The 25,055-nt window shown below is 44.3% G+C and overlaps 1 protein-coding gene across 1 annotated transcript in view; it reads right to left on the bottom strand.

Annotated features, from left to right (window-relative positions):
* Positions 1-474: 474 nt before the first annotated feature.
* ADCY5 (adenylate cyclase 5) overlaps positions 475-25,055 on the bottom strand; it is a 222,157-nt gene continuing 197,576 nt past the window's right edge. Inside the window, exons 12-21 of the mRNA XM_054208141.1 lie at positions 24,438-24,525; positions 17,752-17,868; positions 16,012-16,176; positions 13,550-13,725; positions 9,632-9,658; positions 8,650-8,782; positions 6,035-6,298; positions 5,481-5,685; positions 4,536-4,660; positions 475-3,045 (exon numbers count right to left, since the gene is read on the bottom strand). Of these exons, the coding sequence (XP_054064116.1) occupies positions 2,917-3,045; positions 4,536-4,660; positions 5,481-5,685; positions 6,035-6,298; positions 8,650-8,782; positions 9,632-9,658; positions 13,550-13,725; positions 16,012-16,176; positions 17,752-17,868; positions 24,438-24,525 (1,429 nt within the window). The 3' untranslated portion in view covers positions 475-2,916. The remainder of the gene's footprint in view (positions 3,046-4,535; positions 4,661-5,480; positions 5,686-6,034; positions 6,299-8,649; positions 8,783-9,631; positions 9,659-13,549; positions 13,726-16,011; positions 16,177-17,751; positions 17,869-24,437; positions 24,526-25,055) is intronic.

Here is a 25,055-nt window from a genome sequence, read left to right as displayed (position 1 = left end):
ACTGTCACCTGGACAGACTGAAAATGTTGCATTGGCAAGCGCTGCTGCCTCCTTCCAGGTGTCCTTGAGAGGACAAATACCAAGATACCTAGAGAATTCTTTGGCAAAGGTGCTGTACTCTTTAAAATACACACTATTTTTTTTTTAAATAAGCCAGAAAAAAATTTAATCATTTTTAAGCTACTCGGTTATACCAATATATTTAAAGACTGTGCCACAACGCGGCTCTGTCAGCTATCCCCAGACTAAGGTTTCAAGGCAAGTGGGTGCACAAGAGGGATGCGGGGGATGTTTACTGTGCAAAGAAGCCCCCGAGGCTCGGAGACTGGGCAGTGCCTAGCCCCGGTGTGCTCCCAGCGGCCAGGCAGCTAGCCCTAGGCAAAAACCGGACGTTCCTGGGTGCAAAATCAGTATCTCCTACACAACTTCTGGCCTGATCACTACCCAGATGCAGCTAAAATAAAACAGAGACACTTTACCAGTGAAACAGTGTTTAATATAGTTAAATTACTTAAATAGATTTCAATTTCCATGGGAAATCATAACTGTATCCATTTTTGCAAGATCCAGAGTAAAGAGTGTGTGAATACCCCTTGAAATGATCATGACACACTGTCAACAATCACAGCTAGAGATACCGGGGACTTGAAATTTCATTGACAACACAACTTCATAAGATGAATCGAAAGTTAAGAAGACCGCAGACTTTCGTAAAGCAGAAAGCAAACCTAAAACAAATGGAGTGTATGGCATGAAGGTAATGAAACTCAGTGAGGGGTAAAAGGGATGGAAGGTGGAGGTGGGGGGAGAAAGGCATAACGGCGTGATGCAACTGAAGTATTTTGCAAACCAGGAAAGATGTAAAGGAGCAAAAGTATAGTACAAGGGCAGACTTGGCAGTTTTACAGAAGTCAATATACTATACTTTTCAGAGATGTTTCCTAGTGGAGGAGGGAAGGAAAGGGGCGATGCCATTTAAGCTCGCGTTTAAATGGCTTAATGCTCGGGTTATGCTTAGCAATATGGCAAATTAATTAAGACAGGCCCATGGATTATTCTCCTTGTCAAGTAGGAAAAAATAAATCACCACCACCATAGTGCAATCATTAAGCTGTTAGTACTACAATAATTCTGCCCTGAGAAGAGTGGAAAAGAACTTTATTAAATGTCAAAAGATTGGAGTCATTTTTAGTGCTAGCCAAATTCAATATCAAAACTCTCCCCTCGTAGAATATAAAAAATATAGCTTTTTTTTAAAATTCTTTTCTTTTTTTTTTAATAAAATATCAAGGGATTTTTCTTTAGTAGTTAAAAAAGGTACATAAATGATAACAGTGAACTATTCATAAGCCCCCACTAGTCAGAAAGATGTCCAACACAATATTAATGGCACTGTATTTTAAGGTCAACCACCTAATGTACACATTTGCCATCATAGCCTTTCTTGAAGATCACCCAATTCCTGAAAACTGAAAATCTGTGACTCAGTTTAAATAAGTGCTTACTACAGGAAAGTCAACTCGATGCTGCAGTACATAGTTCCTTGTAATGTCAAATGGCAGTTACAATATCAGACAGCTCTCATATCAGCAGGATCCTAGTAAGACCATTTATGAAAAATGATTTTTTTTAAAGGAAAAGTTTTGTGGTTTGAGCTCCTATTAGAGTTAGCTAGAAGATTTGCTTAGAGCTCTTTTTGACGTTTGACTGGTACCGTCTTAGTAGCTAAAACTGAAAGGTCCTGTTTCCATTTGTTAAGATGCCACCTTTCGCTTGAATGCTGCATGGAACAACTCTGTGACTACCGCCTTTTGGTTTTTTCCTCTTCTTTGGGGTTGTAGGTTTTTCTGGATTTTTCAGTTTAAAATGCATCTGATTCAGCCTGGAAACTCACCTGTTTGTTGTTGGTTGATTGTATAGTGATAATCTGAAAACTGCCAAGTCTGTGTTCAGAGTATTATGCACAAAAAAAAATTACACAAAAGTCTACAGGTTATATACACCTCCCACCACACCTCGGTGTGGACAGCCTGCCTTCTGATTTATATATAATTTACAAAATATAGAATTTGGTATATCTGTTAGATCTCCATGTTTTCAATATTACAAAATAAAAAATACAAAAAAAACCACAACAACTTTCAGGGGAGTTCCCCCCACGAAGTGTCTCTTGTTTACATCTAGTCTTTCCCATGTAAACTGATATATACCAAAGAAGAGCACAGAAGACTTTTTAATAAATATGGTTGTAGAGCCATCTTGCGTTGTCGCGCTCTTCCCCTTCATCAGACGTGCCAGCCCCGCTCCGAAGAGCAGTCATTTAGCCATGTAGAAGAAGGGAAAAGAGGGGGCCAGGGCTATAATGTCTTTTCACACTAAAACACTACCCCTGCCCTTCTAAAAGGCCTTTTTGTGTGCTGCAACAGTGGGTGTCAATTTTGAAAGCCCATTCAAAACAGCTAATAAAAGCACAGTGGTACACTTCAAATAGCTGGCGGTATGGGGTGGAAACGTTACGGGAGTGCAAATCCATTCCAAAATAATGCTTTGTAGTGAATCATACATTCCTTCAACCAAGTAAATGTTGTGTTGCGTCAATAAATACTTAAATAGCTTCTTATATCATCCTGTGGTAGCAGCCTTTTTTAAAATTTCCAAATTCACGTCTTATCTGTGAACTGCGTAGTACACATCTTTGGTCGATTTAGCGCTCAGCCAGGAACAACTCCAAGGTGGTTTCTTTCGAGTGCCTTTCATGGTGGGTGGCCAAAGAGTTTGCTGATACCAGCTCTAGAGTCACGGTGTGAAATTTCGGCTGCGCTGCGTTGTCGGCTTCACTGCCAAAAAAGCGATTCTTCTCTGATTCACAATCTTGTGTAATGCGAATGCCATCTCCGAGCGATGCTGCAATCAGTGCTAACTAATCGGCGGCCCTTCATTTAGAAAGTAGGTGGTCATTTCTCCTTTGCCTTTGACCTTAATGACCCCTCGATATTCCAGCTGATAGCTGTTGGCTGCTAAAACCTGGTACATGTCTGTGGTTACCTGCAGAATAAACAAGAGAAGGCAGATGCTTGTCATACCCTCACACAGTCTTTTCATTTGCTTTTGGAGTAATCCACAGACAAAATTAAAGTAGGATCAACTATTTTGTTTCTAAAAGTCGGTCGACTTCTGCATATCGATCACTAATGAAAAGGCTGGCACAAGTTGCAGCACAAAACCTTTAGAAACTGAGAAACTACAGAAGTCACAGACAGTACACGACTGGGGGAACACCACGTTTTTCAAGCAGGTCACAGGATAAAAAGAAACAAATGAGTCACATTTTTAAAAATGCACCTGGCAGTTCAGTCTACTCAGATGCATTCATTATGTCACCGGAGCGGTAGTAGGAAAACAGGTTAACCATATTTAAAAAGTCCTCAGAAATTACTTACAAATTACACAGTGGAGGTACAAGTTAGGAGGAGTTGTTTTGATGGAGGAGAAGGTAGTGGGCAATGAGAAAGACGGAATGAATGGAATAGTCTAGCCAGCATCCAAATTCTCTCTGCAGATGCCATTCAAAAATAATCACTTGTGCTGCAGAATAGCAGCAGTTTAAAGACCAGATTTCCCGAGATCTTTATTTATTACAATGTAGTTTCTCACCCTTTTTCAGGTGGCTTTAAATATTTCTATTTCTGGCTTCCTACTGCTGTAACATCGCTGTGCTGATTTGCCTAACTAGAATGAAAATTGTTCGCAGACCATCTTGTGGGAAAGTTTAAAGGGTGTTGGATAAATATTGATCCAGTTAACTGACGGCTTCACTGGAAAGAAACAGCATGGTTTCCCCTCTTGCGGTTTACGTCAGTTATTCTAACTATTTTTACATCCCTTCGGTACTTTCCCAAGGAATGACAATCTGTTACTGTGGACATTGGCTCAGCGAAAGCAGGACAGTGGAACTGAATCACTGGAAAAGTCGCTGTCTGAAGGCCCGGGAGATGGTTGATTGTAAGAGAGTTTCGATGAAGCCCTTAAACCGTCCTCTTTCTCTATATATCCCCATCCTGCTGATCTGCTGCTGCCTGGATCCTTCCTAGCCTCACAACACATATGGCATTGTGAACAGAGCGGTGAATTACGGAAATGCAGATCTGAATCAAGCCCTTGGAAAATAAAGCAACCTGCAGTTGCACGTAGCCGAACAGCAAAGCTGGCAGCACAAGTGAGTAAGCATCACCGCAGGAGCGTGCTCATCGTGCCAATGAGGCAGTCGAGGCAGGAAACTCGGCTCAACAGCTCAACACTTCTTCCACCCAGAACTCAACCGCAAGTTTTTGAGCCAAGGTCGCAGAACTGGTCGCGATTAGAAGGCAAAACTTGATGGTACCGCCACCATTCCCCAGCTGGCTTTTCTTTCAGTACTGTGTAAATAAATGTATGGCACAAAGGAGAAATGGAAACCAAATTCCAATTCTAATTAAGTTTCAAAACGTGTAAGTGGCACAGGGCTGGCAATGTAAGCTTTCCAGTGGATTCCTTACCTGAATCCTGTCAGGCACACCTGTACTGTCCATTCGGCTGGCTACATTCACCGTGTTGCCCCATATGTCATACTGGGGTTTGCGTGCTCCTATCACCCCAGCCACGACAGGACCAATATTGAGGCCTGGAAGGAGAGGAGAAATCCAACAATGCTTAGATCCATCATGTTCAAACCACGTGAAGCTTGAGGCAAGTTATACTTCAGACGATAAAAACCATCCTGAGGTTCATTGGTTCTAGCTGTGCTTTACCCTGACATGTGAAGCTACAGCCAAGCTGTGGGGAAAGAAACTTTTAAAGAGAAGTTGGCTGCTTTGATCCATTATGCCTGTCTGACTGGCAGCATGGGCTGGATCTGCTCAATCCAGAGCTACTTTGCAGTACCAGATAACAGGAGAAGGTTTATTTGCCATCCGGCTGCCAAGCAAAATGCTCACTTGGAAGTCAGCACACAGCTGCTGCAATGCTGGGCGCCTGCGAGGCAGCAGCCCGGCGGCCTTCCACAACAAATACCACACTTGACATCCACACGTTTCTTCTCCTTTTCTGTCTCTTGTTATTCCCTGACTTGAAAGACAATTTAACATCCAAGAATGGCGGAGCCTGGGACCGTGGGGGTGGTGGCAGGGAGTTCATCACAGGCAAAATGAGCCCAAGCTCAACCACCATGTGTGACCATGCTGTGGTAAGAGCTTCACCTGCACCAAGGTCAGTCGCCCAACTGCTTCTAATGCTCCAGGGAGCTTCGGTAATAACGCTGCTGCCCGAACAAAACTGCCCTGATGTTTCAGAGTGGCCAAAGAGGTTATTTTTGCAGTCACCAGGCAGAAGACAATTAACATCACCACACAGCTAAGGAAACATCTATGGTTTTAGTCTCCATAAAATCCCCAGCTCAGAGTGACCATTACCAATACTTAATCCTGTAAACACAGCGACATTACCTATCTTCATCTGGAAGTTGTTGAATGAATGCTCATTAATGTATTTCATTTGGTCCATTAACCTCATGGCAAAATCAGCCAGAGCTTTAATATGCGTCTTCCCTTCCTTGTCGTAAGTGGAATCGTTGAGGCCTGACGCAGCCATGTATGTACTGCCGATGGTCTTGATCTTCTCCAGCTGCCGAAACTGATCTTCACTTATTATCTGTTCCACAAGAGAAGAACAAAAGAAAAAAATAAACCTTGACAAACACATACATGCTGGTAATACCCTTTCCACGTGTCCTACCTTGGGGCAAGCGCTACAAAGTACTGGACAGGGCCTCCACTACTCAAAGTACAGGAAGAAAGGGGATTAGGTATTCGGAGGAGTGATAAGGGAATAAAAGGGATTTTAATGTGAAAAAAAAAAAAGAATTAAAGACTTCTAGAGGGAGGAGAAATGAACCATGGCACAAGGATTCAATAAGCCATCTTCCTTCAGGAGCTCAGCAAAGCACAAATAAGCTCATTGATCCAGTTCACTCTGTCCATCTAGATTTTCTGTGACTTACTTCATCAAAATCGGCAATGATCTCATTGAGCAGTCTCAGACATTCCACCCCTTCGTTGTTGGCTTCTAGCTCCACGTAAAACTCTGAGAAGTTGCTTATGGAGGCGAACATGACAGCCACGCACTCACAGGACTGGTAGTACAGTTCATCATTTCGCCGCTCCTGCGCCAAGAAATGGGCTGCCACGTCCTTCGGCAAAATGTTGTGGAGGAGGCGTCTGTTATAAGCTTGCAGCTCCTCCATTTCTTCTTTCTCTTCAGTGGCCTGGTTTAGGAGGGAGAGAGAGTGACGTGCTTACTCTTTTTGTAACTGCTCTGGGGAGGGATGAAAAAGCTGAAAATGAACTTGCAGGGAAGACAGAAACAGAAGAAAGGGGGAAACTGCAAAGGAGGGAAGAACCAGAGATGCAGAAACTTGTGTTCTGCAGTGGCAGATGGTCCATCTCTTTGTGTGCACACGTGTATGTAAAAGCAGGCACAGAATAACACCAAAATCCAACGTTGTTATATTTCTGGGCCCTGAATTGGGTAACCTGCACAAGGTCTGTTCCTTTTGGGTAATTCCACCGCCATCCATGAAAACACACATTTGGCTTTCCCAGGCAAGCACAACAGGTTTCAAGAAGACAAAGACAGCTCAATTATTGCTAAAGTCTAACTGTGTGAGTGGCATTATAATCCTCACCCTGCCCCACCAAACGCTCACGTAGCTAAATAAAAGGACCCTCCTTTTCTACAAGGTTTTCTGGGGTGCAGTGATGGTCATGAAGTACAGTTACCATGGAGCCCGTGAAACAGGCCAGTCTGACCCTCTGGAGAGGACTTTTCACCAGCTCGTAAGGCCCGTGTCTCCCATAGTAGTGGGGGTACGCCTGGGTGAAGGGGAACTTGAGGAGGATGGGTCATCTTTCTGTGCTCATGGGTGTGGATTTGGGTTTAATGTTCGGATGGAATCAGCACTTCAGAAAGGACATACCTAGGATGTTCCTAGGCCTAGCTGACTTTAAAATAAAAGAAGCATTTAGAGTTCCCTAGATTACTCAGACTTCACAGATAACTTCTCTCTGGGGATTTCATTTCTCCTTGCAGACTTGCACAATACCAGCACTACTTCAATTCCTTGCTTGTGGTTGTAGGTAAAGGTAGAGAGGTGTGTGTGTACTGATCACCTCTTCCCCTCATTACCTGACGGTAGCAGTATTTTTCTCCCCTTGCTTTACTTTTTTGACATTTTGAATATCTCTGAGCAAAGAGTAAAGGAAAAAAGCAGTGTCAGGCAAGGACTGGGGGCAGGGGTCACAGAGAGCGATGCAGCTTACGGGAGCCCCAAAGAGCCGTCCTGCGTGCTGCACCCTCAGCGCAGCACCAGGCAAAATGTACAGCCTTTTCAAATGGGTCTTCTTCAAATCTTTTTTTTCCCCAATGACTTTTGTCATTGCTGGAGAGCTGGAGCCTACGAAAGGGCAGAATCTCCTGGCACATTTGGGCCCTGGTGTGGACAAAACCAGCTCAGCCATATTCTCCAGCGCCCACTCTGAGAGGGGAAAAGGGACGACCTCCCCACATCCCTCATGTTGATAAAGGCACAAGAAATACTTGCAAAGCGCTTACAACTTTGCTCATGGATACTGGTTTCTGAAACAGGATATTTGAAACTGGAAATTAAGTTAAATGAGGAAGTACCCTTCAGAAGGTGATCTGTCCGGACAGAACAAAGAAAACACTTGGCTCTCCCTGGGGAAACAAATGCTTCGGCCAGCTGAGCCCAGACCTGGAACAGGCAAGTCAGGTCATCCTGCCCATTGTTTTTACCATTTATAAATGAGGATAATAATGTTTATCTGCTTCCCAAATAATTAATTGATGCTTCCTCAGTGCCTCCTACTCCAACCACTGAGACCTAGTATTTGAATGATGTCCTGGCATCCAGACGGTAAATAATCTGTAGAAAACCTGGGGTCCTGCGATTCCCTGGCTATGAGACCTGTATTGCTTGCTTAAGAATCGCATACGATACCCCAACATCACTCGTGGGCAGGAGTAATACTGAACTAATTCAGAACTAATACTGAACCCAGGGACAGGAGCAAAGCGTGGCATTACCCGGTACTGCTGCCCAGGAGCTAATGAAGATTGGATTGCAAGCCAGTTCCTACTGCTTAACAATAAGGTGAATGAAAATGCAACTGCGACTCTTTCACACTCCTGAACACAACAAGCTAAAGCTGTCTGAACTCTGGGAAACAAATCAGCACTGAATATGAGCTTCCTATATTTACAAATCGTGTTATATTACAGGTTCCTGCAACGGCGACAGGCTCAGGTGCTCATTAACCTCGATCTTCAGATCTATGACACTTTGTTGTGGGCACCATCCAAAGTGCATTTACAAGGAAACAAAGGGTTAAAGTAAAAAAAACAGAACGAGAAGCACTGGGAACGCAAAATACCAAAGAAGAAAAAAGCATTAGTAGTATGCTGAGTTATATGCCAGATCCAGATTAAATTCAAAGGCACTTTATAACACTCCTCAACTCAATAGTGAATAGTTCAGTAGTTTTTATACTAACACCAGTGAGTCTGTGTATTCCTCCAACACGGCAAACACCCACTAACCTGGAGTTTCCAGAGGAAATCAAGCCTTGCAGTGGATTCCACTTGCTGGGCATGCAAGTACAGTGCCAGGACAAAGACGGTAATGATGACAGGGGTCACAATCTTCAGCGCAACTCTTGTCATCGCTGGAGAGCTGCAGCCAACGGAAGAGCAGAATTTTCCAGTTAGTCTCAGCGTGGGGCAACACGGCTTTGCCACCCTCCCCAGTTCTCACTTTAAGGCTGGCCAACCTCCAAATAAAAGGCTTTTTTCTTTCCCTCTGAATCTTGTGTTAGTAAAGGGACAAATAATACCTGCAAAAAGCTGAGGACTTTGGCTCATAGGGGCTGGTTTCTAAAGCAGGACTATGAAACTGAAAATTTAATCCAACTTCTTAAAAAGGGTTAACATCACTATAAAAGCCATTCTTTCAGAGAACGGCCATACCTGCTCAGCCACCACCATGCTTGGCAAAACTGAAATGCTGACAGCTCTTCAGACTGTATTCTCTGTCTCTCCTGCACTGGCTTCCCCAGCCTCCTGAGTCTGGAACTGTTCTGTGCTTACCGCGTCTCTAATTAATCACTGTTTAATCGCCTTTGTTTTGTAAGCATTCTATAAACTGAAAAGAGCACTAAGACACATTCCCTTCCCTTCTGACAAGCAAGCAAATAAAAACTGTTAAATCTGAATTAGTTATACGGTATGAAAATATTATTTTGATAAAACACCTGTGTCTTGTAATTACAAGCAAGGTCTATGAGATGCTCTATAAAGCAAGTTGACATAAGTCCCAGAGGGAACAGGATGCTCTGAGAGCAGCTGTATATACATCCATCCTCAGTCCACTCCGGGCATTTGCGCTGTGCTGCACCAGCTCGCAGCAAAGCACAGTCAAGTGCCAGACACCGCTGGTGAGTCAACATGATGCTATTGCACCTTGTGAATACAAAATGCCTACCAGCAAAACCCCATAAAAATATTTCATGCCAAAGTGACTCACCATGATAACGTTGCGTTTGCAGAGACGCTGAAAAAAAAAACAAAAACAAAAACCAAGCAAAAGGTTAGTAGAGTGGCTCCCTCCAGCACTCGTCCTGTACATCAGTCAACAGCACCTCTGCAATGTGGCACCTCTAACGCTGTGTGGGGCTATAGCTCTTTTAAAGCAGAAAACTACAAAAAGACGAAGAGTGCGTGTGGGGGAAAAAGGTCATCTGTGCTACACTCAGAAATTCGGAGTGATGGTGCAACTTAGTTAATGTGGTTAAAATATCTAAGAAGCATTAAGAGTCAGACAATCATTTGGGATTTCGAAGTCAGTGTGGGATGCTTAGCAAATGCTTGTGCATCTGTCCCTACTTCGTTAGGTCAGGCTGGAAAATTTGATCTAAAGAAGGAAGCTTTGGGCTAATGTGTGGTGAGGGATAGCTTTTCTCTTCCCCATTTATTGTAGCATGGAGAGGTGTTTAATTCCTTTAACTCTAGCACTACTCCCTTCTCTGCAAGTTGCTCGTCTCCAGTGCCGTGCCGAGCTGTGGGTACTGCACAAGTGCACTAACGAAAACCCTTATGCAGATTGCTGTCGCTGTTCACAATACTGCAACATCCTCGTATGAAGCACAGCTGCTGGAGAAGATGGAGAAGGGTGTGCTGTTCTTACAGTGAAAGGATGGAAAGGAGCGCTCTGGTAGGTAGTAGCTGTCTGAGTTCCTGACTGATGGATTGCTTAATGCTGCTGGGTTTTTTCTCAAGTGTGGGTGGAGTATTAGGTGGCTGAGAACCACATACAGGGATCTTTTAAAACACTATTTAAACGGAAAGAGAGAGATCAGTGGTAAAATTACCATAGTGTCATTGATGCAATTACAGCTTTGCAGGGTACTAACGTGATACGTCTTTAGAGATGTATCTCTGAGAATATCACAGCTGCCGTGACAGCTTCAGGCCACCATTTTCTGGGGCTGGGGGCAAGCTCTCGCTACAGATTCAGAGACACAAATCATGAAAATAGCCAAGGAAGCCTAACTGTGCGTAACATTAAAAAATAAAAGCATAGCGACTCTCTAACCTTGTTTGTTCTAAGACATTTTCTGCAGCTCTGATCATGGAATATCTTCTGACATGGATCTTTGCAACCCACCATTGTCTTGCACACAATCTGTTGTATGGCCTCTTGGCCAACTCCGTCACTGAACATGTGTGCTTCAACGTGGATCCAGTCTGGGAACCCTGAGGGACAGTGGCTCCCACCCTAAAGGTTGGATCTAGTTGCCCCATTATCACTCTGTCTTTTGATGGCGCAGATCTGACCCTCTGTACTGGGGCTGCAGCTCACTCTGGCTGTTACCGCTTGCTCTAAAACCTTCAGCAGAGACTGTGAAATGCAGCAAACCCACTATTTACAATAACACTTTGGATAAGTGAGTATGCCCAGTGCAAGCAATAATGGCAATCGGTAGGTTGCTCCCCCATGGGACAGACATTTCCAGTAGCAGATGGCTCTTTAATTACTGGAAGGCAACACGGAGAGAAGCTTGCTAAATACACTCCTGCTCAAGTTAAGTGCACATACATTTTTAGCAGGAAAGGTGGTTGACTTTGGGGACAGGTCCCATAGGACAGGAGCATCTCCCTTCTCACAGCCACAGTGCCAAGGACAGACAGCCCTCTAAATCACAAACCATGGCTGGAACAAAAACGATGGGCTTGACGAACAAAGCTCTTTGGGCTCCACTATGCAGGAACTCAACTTAGAAGATCACATTGGTCCATCACATCTGTAAAACCAATGCGTTAGTTTTATCTCCGGCATAGGGAAAAGGTAGTATGATAGTCGGTCTGAGCATCCAGTTAAACTTCATGTGTCACCGCGCTGGTGTGTCGCTGCAGTCAAGTCTAGCAACTCCCAACGTGCTATAATCGGCCTTTCACTTGCTTGCATGCTGGGTGGGTTTGTACACAGAAGTGTGCAGTGACATCTGCATCGCTTCTAATTAGTCAGAGTACCATAATGGCTGCAGAGCAGACAGTAATTATGTACAACAGGCACCCAATTAAAGTAGCATGAGGTCATGGCGGTTTTTTTAATATCAGCTGGACAATAAGGTACCTCTCTGAACTACGTGCTACATGCTGAGCTCCCATTTCCCACAACACACAAATGGGCTGCCAGACACTGGGACAATAAATAGCTGTCCATGGAGCTCTCCGGACAAAACAAATATCATTTAGTAAGAGATAATACAGCATCACAGAAAGCTACTTCTGGGAAAACATGCTAACCTTCTCCACTTTATTACTGACATTTTGATTGTGAAGTGACGTAAATTATACTTCTAAGTGCTGTAATTTCGCTTAGTGCTTGACTTAGAAGAATGAAATTATATTTGGGATATAAAATGCTTTTATTTCTCTAATTGTGTTAGAAAATGCTAAATAGCTTATGCTGTTGGAATACATAACATCTGCAAAAAAAGGAAGGAAACTTCGTTCTCCTCATACCTTCACACAAAGCTCCATGGGGTTTCCAACATAGTATCATTCGCTTGAGTTAACAAAATAATTTAAGTGATTACTGCCAATGGCAGTAAAAGCCGTAACTCCATTAATTGTTATGGAGCACAGGAATGCTAAAATCATAGAATATTTATGTGAAGGCCAGAAGTAACCAGGTGCATCCAGCTCGAAGGGGTTAATGACCATCAAGAAGTCTGAGGAACTACAGAAGCCATTGGATAACATACAAAATAGCACTGGGAAGGACCACGGGAATCTTCTCAAACACCATCCTGTCCAAGACAAGAGCAACCACAGCTATCATCCTTGACCAATGTTTCACCTAAACTGGTGCTTTCTAGATCTCTGATTGCTGCTCTGGACTCTCCATTATTGTGAACTGCCTTCTTGCCCCAAACCGGTAGACATATTCCAGGTTAGGCCTTCCCACTCCCGAGTAGAGCAATGGTCTACTTCTCATGTCTTACAGGCAACTCTCCTTCTTACACATCCTAGCATCATGCTCATCTTTAGACACCACCACGATTTTATTGACTCACATTCGAGTACTATTGTTGCCTACAAGGGGGAACGATCAAAACAAATAGTTAATACAACAAAGCAATTCCCAGTGAGAAATGAAGCTTGTGACAGAGGGTGCATTTGTGGATGTGCCAAATTTCCATCCCTGGTGTGACCTTCAGGAGAGGAGTAACCATGTCAGGGTAAGGAGGTTGCTACCATGATTAATGTGTGACCTGGTGATGACAAACTACCTTTTGTAACCAAAAGGGCAACTGTCTACTCCCACTTCGCCCTAGCCCCTGTGCTGGGAACTGCGCTGAGACCAGCTGAGATGCTGGATTTTTCAAATGCGGACACATGCCCAACAGCAACTGTCAGGAGATCACTAGCCAAACATCAAACACCACCATTCTACCACCCCAACCTGGGTTTGATATAACAGATGTCTGAACGTCTCGGTGGTTCATTATCACATCCCTGAGCCAGCTCAAGTTTGTTGGAGGGTTTTTTTTTCTTCTTCTTCTTCTTTTTCGAGAAAAGACATTTCTATATTGGGAGCGTAATACCAGAAGAAGTGAGAATGACTAACTACAGCTCCCCATTTCTGGAAGAAAAAGAAATACAGATCCACCGTGATTCCAGTTACATTTTGTTATTAATAGATAGTTCATTAGTCAAGTTCCACATTAAAAAGATCTTAAAGGGAACCGTGTTTTCCTACTCTTCAGAGATGGAGAGCAGCATTGACAAAGCCTTTTGTTTACAGCCGTGCCTTCTCTGCTACGATGCGCTTCTCTTGCTTGCACCACACCCTCGGCACTCCTGTCCACCTAATGCCACACTGAAATCATGGGGTGAAAGAAATCGGGTGAAGATTTCAGAAGTGAAAGGCACTTACTAGGTGTTAGCTGTAACCAGGAGATCTGCATTGTCAAAAAGGTTGACCCCTGGCACTTCCACAATGAGCACGTATATAAATTCAATGATTAACATAAGGATCAGTTTTCCAATACAGCTGATCTGAAGGAACACAGAGCAGGCCAGGAGACTCAATAAGACACTGTAGGTAAAGTACTGTATAAAGACAAAAAGGGGAAAAAAAAACAGAAGAGAGATGAATGTCAGCTGGATAAATCAAAACTGAAAACAAAGGAAACTAAACAGAGGGATAGAAAGGGATTGAGAGTTATGTAGTTGAGCTGACCGAACATGTAAACCTGGGGCTGCCTGTGGGATTCTCCCATGTTACAGGAGATTTAAGTGTTAAAACTGAATCGATGGCGAGGAAAACTCTTGCATTCTTCATCAGGTGTTATTTGTTTTACACTCAAGAGGCACAGGGCTCACAGCTGTACAGCCGAGGTTGTGATGCAGGCTTGCCCTGGACACGGTTACTGAATTAGCAGAAAGCATCATCCAGTTATGCTGGCATATTTTGTGCTTTAAGGTCAAATTCTGGACTCGAATTCACATATCTGCACAATACACAGGACCAAGGGTATTAGCAATTCACACCACCAGGACAGATACTCACTTAGGGCCAGTTGGCAAGTATCGCCCCTGCTGATGTGACACACTGAATCCATCGGCAAGACACAGGCTGGACAAACTTCTACCAATGCCCAACACCATGATCATTTTTTCTGCCAAAAGATGCAGAAGTGTGCACACGTGTGCTGGTGGAGCCCTCTGTCACACCTAGGTGGTGGGACAGCAACTTCTGCCAAGCTGAGAGCTGAATGTTTAGCACGCCCATGCTTCCAAATGCGATTCCAGACTGCAGGTGCCATTTATGGCTTCTGGGAAAGTTAGCATGGATGTAAAACAGAGAGAGGCATGTTATCCAGCTCATCACCTTCCCGCTATCAAATCTGTGAAGATTTAAGCTTCCACTCTGTCCGGACAGGCCTATTTCTGCCAAAAAACCTCCATCAGGTGCCTGAGGCAATCCATCCTTTCAGTTAAAAGCAAGCCCCAGTTGAAGGAGAAATACGCTTATGCTCTCAGCTCATTTATTAATAGTTTATCACTGATATATTAAATTAGAGAAAGTAACTTGTACAGCTTGTAATTTGACTCCTCAGTTTCTAGAAAATGGGTGGATGTTCCCTGTGGCTGAGGGGTAGGATCCCACCAGCTCCTGAAAGCACAACAGGAGCAACAGACGACGCCTGTATCAGATCCAACATCTGCCCTGCAGAGCGCAGGAGAGGGACTCCTCACTACTTCGCCCGCTCATGGGCAGGACCTGGCTCAAGTCTGCCATAGCACCCTCAGCATGCAAAGTGGTTGTTCCTCATTGCTTAGAACCCCTCTCTCTCCTGAACTCCTGACCAACCTCACCATGGGCACAGACTGTTTCTACTTCTCCATTGTGCCAGATTTTGCTCCTGGGTCTTTCTGCAGGCATACTAAGAGCCTTTGCAGGGTTGAAAGTCACAGTAATGGTGGTCTCAGAAAACTCATGGAGTCAGACAGGGACCATATTCCTGTTAGGTTAAATGGAAATAGGTTCAGCAGGATACCAGGGCCTTCAGAAGCACCTTGGACATCTGGATGATAACAGATCAGCCATAAATCTGTCAGATCCCCATAAATCCAGATGACCTTGACATAAATTCTGCCCCCATCCTAGACAGATTTTTTTCCTTTTCAATTTCCAGTAGACAACAATGCAATTGCCGTGACCTGAAAAGTCAGAGAAAGGTCTTGAATAGCTATGCAAAAAGATGATTTTTTTGGCAAAGTATTCTACCAGCGTGTAAAACATATTTGTGTTCTTTTTTGCCATTAGAAGCATTTTTTTTGTTTTTTGTTTTTTTTTTTTTTAAACAAGTTGTTCTGAAGAGGTAGGATTTGCATTTGCCGATTGAAGCAGACCGCTATGAGGGGTGCTAACCTCTCTGAGGCCAGAACCTACTACACCTAGTGAAAGAATATATAAGCAAAGTTTTTCATCAGGACATAAAACAATGGAGGGAAGGGTTAAATCTATGACTAGACACCAGTTTTCAGTGAACTGGTTTTCAAGTAACACTGAGCACCCACACAGTCCTTTGAAATGACTTGCAGTTCTGCGTGCCATTAAGGACTTCAGGGAGAAAGTCCATTTCTCCTCCTACAGGCAGGATCCAACAATTGTAAAAGCCTATGATTATTCAGCCCTGAAGGAACTTAAACATTAATGTGTACTCATGATAATAACTTCAGACACTTAAGTTTGTGCGCAGTAGCCTGTGTCAGTCCTGTAATGTCAATCCAGAGCAACCTTGCTTTCCTCTGAATCACTGAAATTTATCGCACAGGTTTTATAGCCCCTTCTCAGATCAAGCTCTGCAACACATTTTTTTCAAGCAATACCTCTGGAAAGTTGCAGTTGGGCAAAGGACTGTCACAGAATCCCTGCAAGGTGCCCAGGCTGTAGTTGGAAGTCAGGTTGCTGATAAGGCATATGTCCACCCGGTCAGGAGTGATGTTGTATTCTGCAGCCATGCAGCTGGCAAGATCCACAGTGCTGCACATGAACTGGAGAAAAAGATGGTATTAAACTCAACGGCATAGACAAGGAGAAGAAAACAAAATAGTTTGCATCAATTAAAAAGCCCCTTGGAAATGGCTGTAGCAACGTGCAAAATACACAAAACGAAATCACCAGCTTATGTTTTACTGCTTGAGCAATGGCTAGGTTTTTTCTCCCCCAAAATATTAATAAAACCCAGGCTGTGCACTCTAGGAAGCTAGTTTCGTGCTCAACTTCACGTACAACTTTATGTCTGAAGGTTCACAGGCAGAGGGGCTGTAGATATTGCACATACAAATATATCCTGCTGTCTGTGATAAGGTCCTAGTGCCGCTCTATTTCTGCTGATGGGAATTTTGGAGCTGGTAACTTTCCCCTGACATCTCTAAAGCTCCTGCTGTGGGTCCTTCTACAGGGAAGACTTTAACAGCAAGGCTCGAGGGCTGATGTGCTATGTTATGCTAAGGAAGCAGCAGAGGCCCATTCTGACCTCCTCCACCTGCTGCTCCGTTGGTCTGTTTTGCTAATTTTTATACTAAGCAGTTCCCAAATGCAAAGAATCGCACATTATGCAGAAAAACAAAACTCTAATTCCTGCGTGGTGCTCAGCAGCCCACACCAGCTCTTTGCAGGTGACTATGGGGGAAGGCGGTGGGGTGTCGATGCCACTGAGTTACCGCCTCCCATTCAAGTACCTCAAGAGACCATAAAACTGTTCCTAAATCTCCACTATGTGTATAGGGAAGCTGAGGCACGAGCAAGCAGTGATCTGATTTTTTAGGTGTTTAGGCCTCTCCACGCCAGTGCAAGTCAGCACTGACCCAGCTGAGGCCACAACTGAGAGGAGCAGAGGGCCATGCGAAGTCTCTTTGTAGCTACCTCCAAGCTCAGGGCTTTAACCCCAGACCCATATCTCCTTTTTTTTTTTCCTCCTCTCTTAAAAAATGAAGTAAATGTATGCAGGGCAGAGAATATTCAAGTGTTTTTTTTTTAAGTACATTCATCCTTCAAGCCATGTGTACAGGTAAGAAACCAGCAGCCACAGGGTTCCAGGGAACAGTCCACTCTGAGTTTGAAACCAGCAGCGGCATTTGAATGCAAAGCCAGACCACCTGGGTCCCAAAAGTGCAACTCAAAGCAAAGTCTTCTCAGTCCCTGTTAGGTGATTACTGCACTCGGAGCAGGATGCAGCACCGTGCAGAAGGCCGGCACTAAGCCTACACAACACTTAATTCCCACTCAAAACTGTGGGAGTTAAATGACGCATTGGCCTCATGCTGGCCCTTCACACAGGGGTACGCTTCAGGCTTGGCTTATGTACTTGGAGCAGAAGCCTTGAAAGAATCAGAAAAGCACACGGGCACAAATCGGTGGCAGGCATATAATGGGCTATAGGAATGCAGCTGTCGGGTTCCCATTTCTTTTCTGTATCCAAAAAGCAAAAGGGAACTGACCTCAGATGCTGTAAGCATCAGGCAGGATTACATTAAACCCAGTGGTTGTACGGGTTACGATGCTGCAGAGCATCAACAAGAAAACCATGCAAAACCAAATGGGTCAAAAGGAAATAATGCACATACCATGTTGACAAAGGCAGATAGAAAAACCAGGATAATGGCAAAAACTCCAACTAAGGTACTATTGGTCCTGGACTGTACAATCTTCCTAGAAAGAGTCTGGAGTGGAGCCGGGAAAAGCTGTATGTGGAAAAAAGAATAGATTAAATAAACATGTAAAATCATTGCTTGTTTTACAGATTACAACCTGCATTTGAGCTGCCCGCATCCTTCAGCGCAGCGTCTGTGCAGATGCTGCACAGGGGTTAAGAGAACGGTGATGGGAAAAGGCGGCTCTGGGACAAGGCGGCTCCGGGACAAGGGTGAGCAGGAACGTGACCGCCTCGTGGCAGGCTGGCCCAGCTGGCTCACCAAATCTACTCAGTCCTTCCTAATGGGAATGATGGCTCCTGAGCCAACATAGTATGGCTTGCAGGGCTGTGCTCATCCTGTCATGAGAAGCAAACCACAAGCCCTCTGTAACTGAAATAGCCAGGAGTTCAAGCCTGTAAATTATTGGATTAAAAACTAAAAAAAGCAGAAGTGAAAAGATACATGTTATATCCCTTTGATCAAAGGCGTATCGGAGCACTTTCTGATGCCATCTCAGAAGCAGACCGTTAAAAAGCCCTGGATAGTTTTGTGATCTATCAGACCCTCGGTGAAAGGTGCTGGAGGAATCAGCTGGCCTCCTCTGGTCTATGGCACTCGGCACCACAGACACACGGGGCTAAAAATAACCGCTGGCGAGGGCGATCGCAGAGCTCCCCTAGACAGCCTGTCCCAGTGATTCACTGCTATCACAGCTAGATGCTTTCTTCTAATTGCTTTCTGGCTGCAGGCCGCCAGCGTGCTTTGCTTTAGGTGCTGCATCGTATTCTAGGTAGAAACAATCTCTAGATGAAAGGCAAAGACTAACCAGGAGCGCTCTGCAGCGGGGGTCACCCCTCAGCATCGCATGAGGCCTCCTTTCCTTGCCTTGCCTTAGCCACAAGAGAAGTCCAGAAGACAATGAGAAAAACCCTTCTCTTCATGTGCCACCACCGTCCCGGCACAAGCTCAGGGCTGGAGCAGCAAGAGATGGATGCCAGGAGACCCTTGTGCAATGACACACCTCGGGCCTCCGGTGCCCTTCCCCTCTGCGCCATCCCCTCGGGGCAGAGGGGCTCTGCTGAAGCCTGCCAAAGTTTCTTCCAGAACCCAACTCTCCTTTCCCTGCCCGCATGCTGCACGAATAACCGAGCCACTAGAGGGTATTTTTAGAGACACAAAGAAGCTAGCAGCGCAGCGACACGGCACTGCAATTTAACTATGACTAATGTTTCTATTAAAAGTCCTGCTTTTCCCTTTTATCCTTCACTCTTACATCTTCAGAGATGTAACATTTTGTCAGCGCATAGCTTCCCACACAGCAGTCCTACAACTTAATTACGAAGCGTTTGAACGGCCGAAGCGCTGGTGACTTTTACAGAGGGAAGAGAGAGGCTGACATGGCGAGAGTTTTGCAAGAGCTGATTTCACCTGCAAAAGAATCCAGCAAACTCCAGGCGAAAGGAGAGGGCGAGGCTCTGGGGGGGACGGGAGGAAGGAGGAAAGGAGAAATGGGGGTTATGACTTATTTGCACTGCATGAGAATTGACTGAAATTCACTGACAGCTTATGGGATCCTTCAGGCTCACGCCGCCACTTTAAAACAAAGCAAAACACCTCTCTCTCTCAGAAACAGACCTTGCTGATCTAGAAATCCTTGCTTCCGTTGACAAGCCACCAACCAAAATGCCTCCTCACCCCACCACGTACAGCTGCTTCCATGCAGGCATCAGCTAACAGATCCCTGCCAACGCAGGGATGTGGGAAACGCCATGGGGCTTTCCTCTGCTCTAACCTTTATAGGATTTGGAGGAAGGAGGAGGATTTGTGCCACATTTAAACAGTTTTCTCACTAGATTAGAGCAGGACAGGTTTTCCTGTCACCCCCTCATTTAGGCCTCAAGGCCAAGCTCCACAAAGGTATGCATGGACCTAACCTCCTTCTGTAATCTCTGGGAAATCAGGCACCTAAATAAAACTTGGGAGTGCTTTGTTGTGGATCTTGGCTCAAGCCCCTGCTGCCAACAATCCCAAAAAAGCCTGACTTTGAACCAAGCCTGAGATATCAAGCAAAGCTATCACGGGAAGACACTTAAATCCTAATGAAAACATGTTTTCTTTGTATTAATCTTGGTTCTCATTACTTTGCAAACTGGGGAAAATTTTAGGTCAGTAAACAAGTACAGCTGGAAAAAGTCCTGAAGAGGAAACAAATGCCAAAAACCATAGGAGGTCAGGATTGCAATAGAGAGTGCAACGGCACAGCCGTGATGCACATCTGAGGAACCTCGGCCTTGCGAACAACATTCATGGAGGCTCTATAACATAAGTAACGTTCTCCCCATTTTACAGAGGCAGATGGAGACTGGGAATACTTGCAGCTTGGAAAGACTTCTATGATAGAAATGGGGGACTTGTCTCACCTCTGACATTTCAGCTCCACTCTAGCAATGTTTCCTCCATAAAAACATCCACAAGTCAGTGATATAACAAAAAAGAAGAAAAAAGAAAACAAGATGGCTTCCCCTCCCATTCTCAAATAAAACAAAATGAAATCTCATCTGTTCTAGGGAAAGAAGCGGAACACCAGGACCTTACAGCACAGTGAAAATCCAGGGACTATTGCTGGTTAGCCCATCGGTTTGTACTGTCCAAAGCCATTTACTCCTCTTAATAAGACTCAAATCTTGCCTGAGCGAAGCCAGGACAAGGGAAGGTCTGATGAAATGGCCACACTAAGCCTGCACAGGCATTACAGAGAACATGGGCTGGAAGAAAGGACGTGATCCACTTGGGCAACCGAGATTCACATTTGGGTTGCCACATAAGCTTGAGGTCACTCATTAGCCCTCCGAAAATCCCCAAGTAAAGAAAAATAACCACAGTGGGAAAAATGAAATTGGATTGTCCGGACAATTCCAGTTCATTCTGAATCAAAATGCATAAATGCTGCTGGAAGACATTATCTGCCAGAAGAGAGAGGCTCTGAAAGCATGCAGGTACCAACAAATACAGAAGGGGAAGGCAGGACACTGCTGTACAGGTGAAAGTCTGAATTTAAAAAGTGATTCAACAAGTACTAGTGTTACACTGAAAATAATCCACAACCTCCAGTCATGTGCATGACAAAAATACACTAAATAAAACCTGTATTTTGCAATAACAGCTGATCACAGCCAGAAGAGTAATATTTTCCCTTTTTGTCTTTTTAACATATATTGTGGACATGGAAAACTGCTTAGATAATTGCTATTGTGTTGCGAGATGAAAAAAACCTACGAGGTCTTTAACTTCTGATTTTTCAATTTGTAATAAAAGCCTTTGAGTCATTTTGAAGTACATTAAGATGCTTCTGGAGTAAAAGACAACATCTCCAGGCAACTTGATGTTACAAGTCCATTTATGTAACTTATTTCACAGTGATTTATTAGTCTATTAAAAAAGTACAGTTTTCAGAAGTATTTTTTCCCCTGCTTGATAAAAAAACCAAACACTTTAGGAGAATCTAGACCAGCTTTGGGAGGCAAAGAAACAGGTAGGCAAGGTGGCCCTACATAAAGCTATAGAAAAACTTATTTTCTTGTAAAGGATAACTTGAAATTTCTCTCATACATGCTCCCAGGAACATGCAAGGAGTTGAATTCCACGCAGCAGTGTAGATACCAGAAGTTAAGGATTTTAAGAAACACAAACTTGATAAGTTAGTAGCAAAACAGATGTCTGTCAGTGGAGTATTTGCGAAGGGACCCTGGTTCCCATGACCTTAGACTCTATTGGGAAGGAACACCATCTCGTGGTGGCCAAGTCTTCATGGAGCATCAAAGTGAAGAACTGGAACTCTCTTGTTTATTACAGCTGAAGAAACTTGGAAAGCCAAGCTGGCTGCGTTGGCAGTTCCAGGATCAACTTCTAGTCTGTGGAGAATTTTACAGTGCAAGATAATAATGACAGCAAAAGAAAATAAAACATGATCAAGCTGTCCAGAAAGAGCCTGCTGGCCACTGTCAAAGACAGAGATGGAGAGGCCAAAACAGGGAAGGAAAATCTCACATGAAAGCTGGAAAGAGGAAGAAAAAGGAGTTACTTATCATGTAACAGCACAGCAAACAGGCAAAAGTTATGTGTATGCTGATATCCTGGGGTGGACACCTACTTTCCAACTTTGTGTGGAATGAACCATTGCTATGTAAAACTCACGCTCTCTTATCCCACACCAGAGAGTGATACAAAACTAACAATGCTGACATCCCTGTGTCTTAAAATTTCACCTGAACGATCTGTAAAGTATCTGCCTTGTGCACATGTGTAAAAATGCTTCCTGGAGCAATGTGGAGTACACAAATAAAGTAACACCCCTTAACCAAGAGCTAGATAAACCCATTGCTTAAAAAACCTCTTACTTGAAACACTAAAATCTTTAATGACAGAAGCAGGCTGCAGCTACTGGGAGCTGCTGCCATCAGACAAGTAGCTGACAAGCCAGAAGTACCTGTCCCCTAAACAAGCCATCTCATGATCAGATGTTGTCAGCAGAGGCTAATTTGGAGCACTAAAAAGGGGGTAATCAAAAAGGTACTGGAGCTAGAAGTCCTGGTAGTGTTAATATTTGTAATCTGCGCACGGAAGGCACTGGCCACACTGAATATTACACATAAGCACCTTATGGTTCTGGACCAGCGTGCTGAAAACTCACTTTCAGAAACACCAAGAGCTTCATAAAATCCCATTAAATTCTGATGTTTAGTCTGAATTCCTTCTGATGCCTTGTGCTTCCAGGGCCTGTGCACTGAGGCAAAGCCAGCCTGAAACCCGTTGCAGGCACCACTGAACAGACCTCTTCTATGGGAAATTGTAAGATCAAGGCAAAGCAAGCAAGACTCTGAACATCTGCCTGTGGTCACAGGGACTGAAAAATCTTGTGTGCCTTTTAATCATTAACTAAGATCAGTAATAATAATAAACCAAAAAGCCCAAACCAAAACCTTTGAATGATGACAGAAGAAATGAGTGCTGCTGTCAGCACGTGGAAGCAACCTAAGCCCATAAAAGCCAGTGGGTGACAAACAGCTGTGCGCCTTGAAATCCATCTGGTTGCAAGTCAGCCAGCCCAAATGCTTCAGAGGTCTGGGTCTGCCACAGCTCTTGCCCCAGTATTTGCACGGCACCCATAGAGCAGGTGCGTTGGCGTGGCTCTGCGTGGCTGGCAGTGCGCTGGGATCTTGCTGCCGGCGGCACTGCACTGTAAGGAAGCTCCAGCACAGCTCTGCACCAAGTTTCCAAGTCCTTTGTGGCTATGACCAAAAGCTTTCCACGCGGGTTGTTAATTAACTGCTGACCACATTAACTGCTGAAACCAGTTTACAAACCAATGACACTCAATAGCATCCTCACGTGCAACGGACACACCAAGTATAACCAAGCATCTTTGGGTACCATTTCCCAGCTGAAGGGCACAAGCACTGTTATTTCTGACTTGTAATTGTCATTGCTGGTAAACAAGGAGGACCAATGGATGCTGCGCTTACAAACTAGGCTCCCTTTAAAATTGTCATAAGCCCAAGGGAAGCCCTGTGAGTGAGTTGTTAAGTTCAAATATAACCTGAAGCTTCTTTCACTGGGAACAGTGTGTAGCTTTTATTAAATGAGAAGGCAAAGCTTAATTCTCCAAATCTAAATTTCAAAAATCAAAAAGACATAAAAGGTGCGAGTCTGTCAAGAGCACCCACATTCAACTGTTGAAAATGGCACAGAGAAGATAATTAAAGTGAGGCAAATCATCTGCCTGACATAATCCATTACCCCACTGTTTCTTCTGCAGGCAACATTATGCTACTGAGCTATTTTATTCCAGGCTCTGAGGAACAAAGCTGAGCTTGGGCTAAAGAGCCTGAATCTGAGTGTATTCCATGTTCAGACACTGCTAGACTAGAAGGACCCCTAAAACTGCAAATACAATCAACTAGCATGAACATCTTAATAGGAATACTTTTCAATGAAAAAGATGAGCAAATCACCCTTCCCAAAGCACTACCTGCCAATTTACCACAGACTGCCAAAAAGAATTAATATGTTTTTGGATTTCACACACAGTATTTCTTTGCTGATCAAAACCGGTTACAAGAAAGAGCCCACCGAATCTTGGAAGCTCTGTATACTCATCTGAGAACGGCTGATAAACTTCTATATGTTTATGGCTTTTACTTCCCCGCAGGACATTTTTCCTTGATGATATTCCGCTTCTGATTATCTGCCTACCCAAACATGCATATGCAGCAGGGGCCAGCACACAGGCGACTCCGCAGGAAGTTCACAGGGAGGAAACGAGTGGTCAGTGTTTCATTCCACATTGGAAAATGTGTTCTTGTATCAATATGAGAGTGCCTGCAGGGGACTTAATAGACATGCAGATCCACAGAGTGATTACTTCTCGCTGAGCTACAGAGATGCCAACCCTAACATCTGTTTGCAGTTCATTCTGTCTTATCAAAGGCTTTTTCTGTAACCCTTATCACATAGTGTGGAAAGGACGGCTAACAAAACATGCTCTGTTAGCAGAAGAAACAAATTGCCGATCCAGTTATCTCAGGCAAAGGACTCTACAAAGAAACCACAGTACTCACCTTTACACAGGAGTAAATGACCGAAACAAACACCACTGTGGTCAGGATCAGGAAACAGGTCAGGTAAAAACCCAGCATAAATGTAGAGCTGAAATCAAGGAGATTTTTTTTTAAAAATGCACACCATACAGAATAGCTACAGCTCCGCTCCCCAGAACGTGACATTTGTACAAGCTATCACCCGCTGCACGGGCTTTCCAATTAGGACAGCAGTAGGAGATACGAGGTGCCTTGAATATCAACAGATACTCTGTCCTGTTTCTAATTACTCACGCAGGCTGCAGAGCAGAGAATCCTGCATCTTTTATAGCAATCACCTTCCTGCCAGGGTGACAGCGGAGGGACTGAGAAATCTTTCATGCGTTAGAGGAGCTGATAGAACAATTTATTATGGCGGGTCGGCCCCCGGCTGGCGGTGGGCAGGAGACCCCTGGGAGGGGTACAGCTGAATGGGAATAGTCTCGATAGGAACAGCTACCCATCCTTGCCGTGAACGAGGAACGTCTGTGCTGCACCATCCTCCCTGCTGTGTCTTGTTAATGGGATGGGAGCAACCATGGCATGAGGATAGTCAGGGTAAACAGCTTTAATCTGGTCAGTCTGATAGGTTCCTGTTCC

The sequence above is a fragment of the Rissa tridactyla genome, chromosome 7, assembly GCF_028500815.1.
Source record: "Rissa tridactyla isolate bRisTri1 chromosome 7, bRisTri1.patW.cur.20221130, whole genome shotgun sequence".
Lineage (NCBI taxonomy): Eukaryota > Metazoa > Chordata > Aves > Charadriiformes > Laridae > Rissa > Rissa tridactyla.
The sequence above is the reverse complement of the archived record's forward strand: the minus strand, read 5'-3'. Positions and strand labels throughout refer to the sequence as shown.